Source organism: Cicer arietinum, chromosome 3, assembly GCF_000331145.2.
Source record: "Cicer arietinum cultivar CDC Frontier isolate Library 1 chromosome 3, Cicar.CDCFrontier_v2.0, whole genome shotgun sequence".
NCBI classification, from domain to species: Eukaryota; Viridiplantae; Streptophyta; class Magnoliopsida; order Fabales; family Fabaceae; genus Cicer; species Cicer arietinum.
The window spans coordinates 70,216,904-70,226,830 of NC_021162.2; the positions used below are offsets into that span (position 1 = coordinate 70,216,904).

The 9,927-nt window shown below is 28.3% G+C and overlaps 1 protein-coding gene across 2 annotated transcripts; it reads right to left on the reverse strand.

Moving 5' to 3' along the window:
* Positions 1-3,947: 3,947 nt before the first annotated feature.
* Positions 3,948-5,601, reverse strand: LOC101506284 (dirigent protein 17). 2 transcript variants are annotated; one of them, XM_004493865.4, is made up of 3 exons: positions 5,347-5,601; positions 4,332-4,735; positions 3,948-4,190 (listed from the first exon to the last, which is right to left on the reverse strand). In XM_004493865.4, the coding sequence occupies exons 2-3, from the start codon at positions 4,720-4,722 to the stop codon at positions 4,177-4,179; spliced, it is 405 nt and encodes a 134-aa protein (XP_004493922.1). In that variant the 5' UTR covers positions 4,723-4,735; positions 5,347-5,601; the 3' UTR covers positions 3,948-4,176. The 2 variants fall into 2 exon arrangements, with proteins under 2 accessions (XP_004493922.1, XP_004493921.1); XM_004493864.4 differs by having other exon boundaries at positions 3,948-4,735; positions 5,347-5,600.
* Between the last annotated feature and the right edge of the window lie 4,326 nt (positions 5,602-9,927).

The window sequence follows — 9,927 nt, forward strand, 5'->3', positions numbered from 1 at the left end:
CATAATCTAAATATTTAATATATTTTTCGAACGACTTTCTAGACTTAAATAACTTGTTTTACAATTTTGTGGCATTAAACAATATTACTTAAAAATCTAGATAATTCTCAAATAAAATATACACATATAAAATCATTAAACTTATAATTTAGTCGTTCAGATAGAAATATTAAAAAAAATCCAATTAATAGTGAAACAAAATTAAAATGAACAACCTTAAAATCATCGTAGAAAATCAAACAAGTAAAATTACAAATTCTTGAGAAACAAGAGGCGACTTCATCTCATGAACATCCCTTTCCTTCTAAGGGTGACATTTTCCTTAGGGGTGACTCCATCTAATGGATAGTTCTTTCCTTTCAATCCCGCAACACATCATCACACATCAATTAAGGAGCTTATATCTCGTTGATAATCCTCTTCTCCTACAGATGACATTTCTCATAGGGGCAACTCAATCTAACGGGTAACTCTCCCTAATCAAAACGAGATAATTAGGTGTACATATCACCGTTAACGATTTCACAATTATAACAATGATTTCGACAACACATATTTAAAAGCTTTATAACTCATAAATAAATCAAACTACAAACATGTCACATAACAAAGACCATGAAAATAATTAAGGATGAAATTGAAAAAAACAATTCAAAGGTTGTGTTCCCCAATCTACTCTAAGCACAAGATAAGACTTTTAAACAAAACTACATTTTCTAGAGATTCATTATTAGTATAAGAGTTGTGTATTTATCTCAAATAGTTTCAATAAACAACTTTTAAGAAGCAGATATTTTTATCATTCCTTGACTCACTAACCCTAATCGCCAAAAATCATAACCAAGAGTATTTGTAGGAATATTAGAAGTTATGCTCTTGGGAATGTTAAATTCCTTTTAAGGATTGAAGGTTTAAGTGTTGTTGAGTGAGAAGAAGCAATGAGAAAGAGAAGAGAAAATAAAAATAAAAAATGGGAAGGACAGATTTTGTGTAGCCGAGAGAGGGAGAAGAGGAAGGGAAAAGTGAAGTGAAAAAAAAATGAGATGGAATTGAGTGAGATAGAAAGAGAGTGAATCTGGGTGAGGTAGTGTTTTATTAATTAATTAATTTATTATTAATATATATTTGTTTATAAAAAAACTGTGTGCTACATTGAAAGGGCCAAAATGAACTCAGTAAGGAGAAATATGGATTATGAGGAAGAAAATGACAAAATTTGTTGGACTAGTAAGGGTCCAAATACAAATGAATTCATTGTGAATTTTAATGACAAAGGGGACAAACACCTGATTTTTTAAATGATGTTGATGAAGACTATAATTGCAGCGAGGACAATAATGACAATTACTTCAAAATTTATTTTGATAAAGAATTTGTTGACAAAACTAAAATTAAACGAGAAAATTATCATTGAAATTGATAAAGACAAAGAATTTTAGGTGAAATAGGTAGTAAAGGAAATAATTTAAGAGACAAGGATAAGGTAACTATTGGGATTGATAAAGGCAAGAGATCAACTTGTTTGGAGATAGTTGCTACGAAATGCAAGAATTTTAGTACAGGCAAGAATGTTTGTAAAGACAACCATTGCAACCGCACCACCAAGAATCAGCTATGCACTAACAAATGGATCATCCAAAAAAATGAAGTCGAAACAACAAGTTTCTACATATCCACCAACACCAAAAGATAGAACTATTAGTTAAAAGATTGAATGAAGCTGCAACATAAGCACTAAATGTGTGAAGATATTTTGAAAATATATTTTTTATATGTAATTTGGTCCCTAAGTATTTTTTGGAACATTTGAATGTATATTGGGAACCTTCTATGAAGTATTTTGGAAAACTTTTATTTTTTTCAGAAAAGAAACTCTATTAAACCAGACACGTGTCAAAAGCCAAATGTACAAAAATTGATAATAAAAAATGTTGGTGCTGCGTTGTTGCTTCCTCTTCTAACTACTTTGATGTGTTTTGGGAACATTGTTCCAACTTAATTGCTATAATTATTCCAACTTAACTGCTTTGATTGAAAGAAAAAAAGAATATTGAAAATTCATTATAGACTTGTTGAACAACGTTGCTCATGTTAACAGTTATAACATCACAAAGGCAAGCATTCATAAAAACCACCATAAAATTTGTATTCAATAAACATCATAATTCATTCACATTTTTTATTCATAAACATAAGATATAATTATTCCAACTTAACATCTTAACAATTTCAAATACATTGATTTCAGCATAACATATATATTAAATACTTCAATTCAAATGCATTGATGGACTTGCATATGGTCTGCCATTAGACAACATCATTGTCATTTAAACCAAATTGAACTAAACAAATACACACCATACACAACCAATAACTTAAGTCATTTTGTTTTACTACATAGCTCATGTTTTAACATGCATACTTCATCCTCTAGCTTAACATTTTTCGCTCCTGTACCTTGTAATTTTTAAACTATATTTATTCAATAATTTCATCAAACCACTTACCACAAGAAAATTGAATATTATTATCAGATTTAATTATATCAGTAATAAGACGATCGTTAATATGACAAACGGTCTAAAATGGCACTAATCACATTTGTTTTTGCATGGTAAATGTTACATTCGGCCAAAGTTACCACAAACTTCCATTTTTTTTAGATTCAAAAAGGGAAGTTTAAAAAAAATGTATTTTAAAGAAGTTATTACAAAAAGTAATATAATCAGAACAAATACATTAAAATTACTATTTTTTGTCATTAATAATTTATAAATTAAAAGGTCACATATATAGACAAAAGAATATCTATATATATCAAAATTTGCTTTAAGCCTCACCAACAATTAAAATTCTATGAACATTTCTTATCTCACCAACCAAAATACTTATGCGGAACTAATGATTACCCTCGTACTAGATTTCTTTCTGTCTTGAAAATGCAATCTTTTACCATCAAAAAAAGGAAAAAAACTTGCAGGTACACTTTCTTTGTATTATTTTCTACTTCTTTTAATTGAACCGAAGTATCACTTTCTTATCATTCACCCAAGACTCACCCTTAAGATCAAGGTTTCTCAAACTAACCATATCATCCCTTTCACATAAATGTCCAACTTGCTTGCAGCCAATGACACCACAATCCCACTGTACCTTCACGACTTATCTAAAACAATACCAATACCAATACTCTTGCAATCTCCAATTTCTTTTTTCTTTTTCTAATAAAATTTAGAATGGAAAAGAAAATATTGATTATGTATAAAATAAATATAAAAAAAAATTATAATTTATTTATCTCCCTCCAACGACAGGACAAGAGATTAAACTTGCAACATACAATCCAATACATGTCTTTTTAATCTAGATCAAATCAGACACTACTAGAGACCAACCAAAATTACTCTGGTATAGAGTTTTTTATTTTGCATTATTTATAAAAATAAAAATAAAACCGCAGGGACACGATGCCCCTTGTCTCTACTCTCTAAGTATCATCGTATCTATTTCACCCTCGTCATTGGTCAGATTTATCCGGAACACGCACATATGCTGAGAGTGAGAGAAAGGGACAGTGATTTATACTCTTTTTGACAAAAAGTGATTTGTTAACATAAACAATATCCGACATTTTCTTTTCGAATCAATATCCGACATGTTTTGCTATTTTTCATAATGTTATTAAACAGACATTTTAGAATGAAATAAAAACATAAATTTTGTTATATCTATCTGATACATTTTTCAAAATAAATCAAAGCAGATTATATTTCCTGAATTTAAATGATTCAAGTAGATTGCAATAAAATATTATGTTCCTGTTCAATAGCTTTTAAAATAAATATAAGATCCACCCGGCATAGAAAAATATCTAGGAGAAGCTTCTAATAAAGAGATCAGCATTTGTTTCATATCTTACAATTATATCACACTTGCACAAATCATCATAGAAAATATTGTTGATGCTGTTATATCAATGTAATTCCTCTGTTACAACATTAATATCAATCACTATTGCAACAATTTTTTGAATTTTCCTAGGGACAAATTCCTTAACTACAAAACAACAATAATCCTATTGCTACAAGTACAACAATATTTGTATGGTCCATCAGCACCAATTTCCTAATTGCTCTTTCAGCTGATCAATTTCAAATCCTTTAATTCCTTGCTTTATATTGATATATCTACAAAACACAAAATTTTCAATTAAAGCCTCTTGCTAAACAAGTATAGTCAAATCTAGTATCCTTTTGTTCTCCTCTTTTTGGTTTGGAGATTTTCTGAATGGTCACCATTCTTTCCAGATTTATGAATAGGTTTCTTACTTTTTCGAATAACCCTCTGCGCCAATGTCTTAAGTGAGATTGTAACATCCAAAGGACGAAGAACCTCCTTCAACTCCTGCCAATCAAGATCTTCAGAGTCACCATCTTCATATAGAACCCTATACCACCCAGATTCTTTCTCATAATCAGTTACTTTACCCGAGAAATAATTTCCCTTAAACAACTTTAGGACGTCCCTCCCTACGAACCATTCGCCCAAACCCAAATTCCCATGTGTTCCAACAATGCTCGAAGCATTACCGGAAGGAACAGCGCTGCAACCGGGTACTATTTCAGGCACCCCGTTAATCACAACAGCAGGCTCTCCAGGTAACTCATAAACCCCAGTTGCAGAAGCATTCGATTCCTGCTTATTTCCGTTCTCTTCCATTTCAAACAGAAACCTAAAACACAAAAAATCAATCAATTAAATATGAAATCATAATGTCTTGTCTAAATCCTAAATCTACATCAAGATTTTCACTACAGATTCACAAAAATCAATCAAAGAACCATACAAATCACACAAGATATTTGATTGACTATAAAAATTTAAAAATCACACTTTTTTAAAGAACCTTAAATGGATGCAAATCTATCAAAACATCACTATGGTTTTCCTTTCACAGAACAATTCAAATAAAATGAATTTGAATTTAAAATCTACCAAATCATTTACCAAAATTTAAAAGAACCTAAAATTGAATTTGAAATAAAGAGATTTTTAGTAGTCAATTCGTTAGAACAGTCACTTGGAGGCAAAAATAATTCAAATCCAAAACACCATAGCAAGTTAAATAATAATCAAAATAAATTTTCCAATTCAAAAGTCACACCTCACATAAAAGTGAATCAAAAAACAAAAACAAAAACAAAAAATTGTTACAGTTTGTAGCCGCTACTGTTCCCCCTTTTGAAAAATTTCAAAATTTCAATTTTCCTCTCCATGACAAAAAAAAAAAAAAGAAAAACTTTATCTTGTTGTCGTGAATGAAATCAATGAGAGAGTTCGTACCGTAAAATTGAAGCCTTATTTTGATGTGGCGAGTACCCGAGAAGAAGGTTTTGAAGGAATTGCGGTGTTCTGCTGTATCGTTACGCCTATCAAAATGTGGGATTTTCAAAGTGCAGTTTTAATTGCGTAACGGAAGCATATGGCTTCCGAAGATGCAACTCTGAAAACCCTAATACGGTGGCGACGATGACAGTAGAAACGATTTGGCCGCACTGTACCCCTCTCGGGTTAAACGCATCGTTCCACTTCTGTCTTCTTTTTCATTTATAGACTCATTTTATAATAATTCTTTTATTACAAAAATTATTTAATAATAGGTTTTCCTTTTATGAATTTCTGATTTGGTGCATTTTTTTTGGGTTTTTTACATTTCAAAAGTTTTTTTAAATAATTTTTTGTGTTTTTTAATAATTATAAAGCATTTCAGTCAAAACATATTAATTATAAAGTTTTATTTTAGTTTTTAATTTTTTAACAAGATATTTTTTTAAATATTTGAAAACAATAAATTAATATTTGGAAGTTACTATTGAAATAATTAAATAGTTTTCATTAATTTTATTTATCTATTTTTATTTCTTGTGTCTTTACATAAAATTAAAAATTGACCATGTAAATATTTTTATTAAAATTTTGACCTTGTAAACACTTGATTTATTCTTTCTCATTTTAAATATTTATATTTTTTTGGCTCATGTTCAAAAATATTTAGATATAAAAATTTAAATAAATAAAAAATTATTTTCATTATTTCCTACTTTTGATTTTGTTCATGAATTCTCTTCAAAAAGAATTTGTTGATAATGGAATTTATTTTACAAAAAAAGTAAAAGGTTAAAAGATCTTTTAAAAATCCAATGTAATCAAAATACCACCCTATTAGACAATGTACATACATTGAATAAAAAAAATTATTTATACACATAACCTTAAAATTTTGATTAAATAATATAGTAGTTTTTTTTGTTTTTATAAAATAATAACTTATACATATTAATTAAAAAATATATAATAATATTTCTAACAGTAATATATTTCAAATATCACCTAACAACAAGAAATTACATTTCTTGTCTATATATCATCAAATAAAGTGTAATAAAGTTGAATCTAGTAGAATAGACCAAACATGTAATTTTTTTGTTAATTTTCGGTAGTATATATTATACAAAGTTATCTAACATTATTAATTTTGGTCTTGGGACTGTGCTGCTGGAAGAATTAAGTACCTGTAATGGAACACTGTTATTTCTCATTTTTCGAGGTGGCGCAATGCATAGTAACATGCAGACATGCATATGTGAGTCTTACATATATCTACATCTAATTTTCACTGCAATGTATAGTTGCGATTCACCACATCGAAAAGACCCAATTAACCATTTATATATAGCTAGCTTGACCCAAAACATATGTTTACATGTGGACCAATCATTTATCTCCCCAAACAAGTTCATATATTGTGCTTGCTTTCTGGCTATGGCCATTGCTTTTTCCACAAATGGTCTATGTGCATATGTTGACATGTAGTCATATTATGGTAGTTTAGTTGTATTTGGATTCTATAATGTACACCACGGTTTTAGGGACACCCACACTCTAACAACAATAACTCATCATAATACGATTTATCTATATTTTTCAAGAAAATAGTGACTCATGTCTCCTTTTATGCTTTCCTTGCCTTAGGTATTTGTATGTTATACAATTATCTTGTCGTGGTAGTTATATTTTGAGGGAATATGTAAATTGTAAGTGTGAAATAAAATAATCATTAATTTTATGAGTCGATAAATAGATCATTGAAAAACGAGAGTATTTTTATTTGATTTTTTTATTAGTGTGAATTTCAAAGCAAAACTAGTTGCTAATGAGTTATCATTTATGTGGATTATATTCCAATGTGACATGTTTGATTAACATGTCATACTATACTTTTTACTTAATGTATTATGATATAGATTACTAAATTCAATAAACAAAATTACATGTAACGAATATTATATTTAGAAGTGTAAGTAATTCCTTAAATGTCTTTATAGTAATTATTTCAAAAAGTGGGTGCATAGTATCACGTGCGACCTTATCAATTTTAATACACATTAATTTCAATTCATATTAATGATCAATACATGTTTTCTTTTCCAAGGTATCTATGCACATCTCATTATAAGGATATATTATTTGATTTTCATATCTTCGATGCATATTTTTTTTCTTTATAATTTCAATACATGTTTTCTTGCCCAATATATTTATGCACATCTCGCTGCGAGGATACATTAATTACTTTCCGTATTTTAAATGCATTGTTTGTTATTCCACTTTCTTATGTATCTTTACACATCTCATTATGGAGATACATTAATTACTTTCCATATTTTTAATGCATTTTTTTCTTTCTAATTTCAATACATATTTTCTTTTTTCAATGTATCTTGATACATCTCATGTTGTACCTGAGTCAATTTGGGTTGAGTTTGGTCTAAGTATGAAGAGGATTCCAATTTGAGTCTTAAAAATAAAATGTCAGTTACATCATCATTGTGTTGTTTTGGGTCAAATATCTTATTTTTAGTTTGGATTGAGTTGGGTCCTGATTTACCCAAATTCTTTTTGTTTTTAAATCTTTTTAAAAATCATATTCTTAGCAAAAAGAATTTACTTTACCTTATTTTTTTTCAAAAACATAATATAACTTATTTTTACTATTGTTTTAGCATCAAATATATACACATATAATAAATATCAAATTTGTAAATTTCTTCTTAAAATGCTTGCAAACATGAAAATACCAAAAGTTGTAGGACCTAAAATAATATAAAAAAATTGCAAGAATCAAAATAACAAAAGTGTAAGATCCTAAAATACTCAAAAAATAGTGTATCCATGGACCAAACCTTCTAAAATCTAAGGTTTAAAAGAAGTAAGAATTGCAACAACAACAACAAAATGGGGAAATTGGGTTGTCTGGTTTTATCCGGGTCCATTTTTACCCAATACTCAATTTAAATTTCTGATTTTCTTGTTTTGAAAACTAAATTTACTCACTCGGACCATTTTTTATGGGTCCATCTAGGTCGGTTTAACTGGTTTGGTCGATTTTATCCAATCCATCAACACCTTTATATCTCACATTAGGGATAAATTATCGGATTTCCATGTTTCCAATGCATTATGGAGTTTCTTACTTCAAACTCTATTTGCTTAATAAAAGGTAGCGGTGAAGTGGAAATTCCATACATGATAATTGAATGGTTGTGAGAGGCCACAAGTAGAGTGGAAGATTCATCCCTTAGTGGATGTTGATAGTTGCGAGCTACAAACAACGACTCAGAGGATAGCCACAACTTGTAGCAACACTCGACAACGAGAAATGAGTGTTAGTGTGAGAACAGAATATCACACTTCAATATAATATAGTAAAATATCACTCAAAGTTTATTCACTCATGCATCGCATGGATGCACAATCTAGTGTCAACATAGAGGCAACTAAGAATGCCAAGATGGGTGTTGAAATCTTTTGAGTTAAGAATTCTAGTATTTTTTTAGTATGTTATTGAAACATAAAATTTGAAAGAAAATGAGACATGCATATAATACTTTGACTTTTAATGTAAAATAAAACATGATTTGTATTGTATTTTATACAGTATTGTATGTGAGAAAATTAGATTTGATATCCATTCACTTTGACCTCTACCTCTACAATTTTTATAAATATTTAATTTTATCTCTATCATTTTTACTTTCTCTTATTTAAAATTTTTAGATCCATTTTGTACCTACTAATTTTTTCGTTAGGCAAAAAAGTTATTTTTGAAATTTTTGGTAGACAAGAGAAAAGTTGAGAATTTTCAGTAACAAAATAATAAAGTTGAGAAAATTTATACCTACTTAATTTTTTGTTTTCAAATTTTCTAGTACACAAAACAAAGTGTTAGAGAAAAAAATTTACCTATCAAAACTTTCATTTTTAAAATGCAAAAAACAAAAAGTTTGAAAAAAAAAATCAGAAAGTGGTTGAATTTTCTGAGGACTATTTTTCAATTTGAAAAATAAATTACAAAATAGTTATTTTATTAATCAAAAAAGTTAGAAATAAAATTTCTGAATAGAAATTAACTATTAAAAAATTCATTTTCAAATTTTTTGGATAGCAACATAACTGATGAAAAATTCGGAAAAAAAAATAATTTTAATAAATTATCAGAAAAGAATTCTTTTCAAAAAAAGATTATCGATACAAAAATTCAAAAAATATATTTTGTTTTTTGGATTGTTCGAAGAGTAACATGTGTAAATTGTCCAAAAAAAATTTGATTTTAATATTAGTTATAAGGGTATTTTGAAAAGAACATAGAGAAAAATTACAAACGTGAAGGGAGGTATAAATCTAAAGATGAGGTACAAAATCAAATTTTCTGGAGTTCAATGATTCGGCCCACAAATTAATGGATCAAAATTCTGGGAACGGACCTAAAAAAGTAAAGTTGAGAGCCTTACTTTGCCTTCAAGAATGTGATCAAATAATTTCCCTATACTATCTCCTTTTTATTTTTTTTTTTTTTTTTTTTTA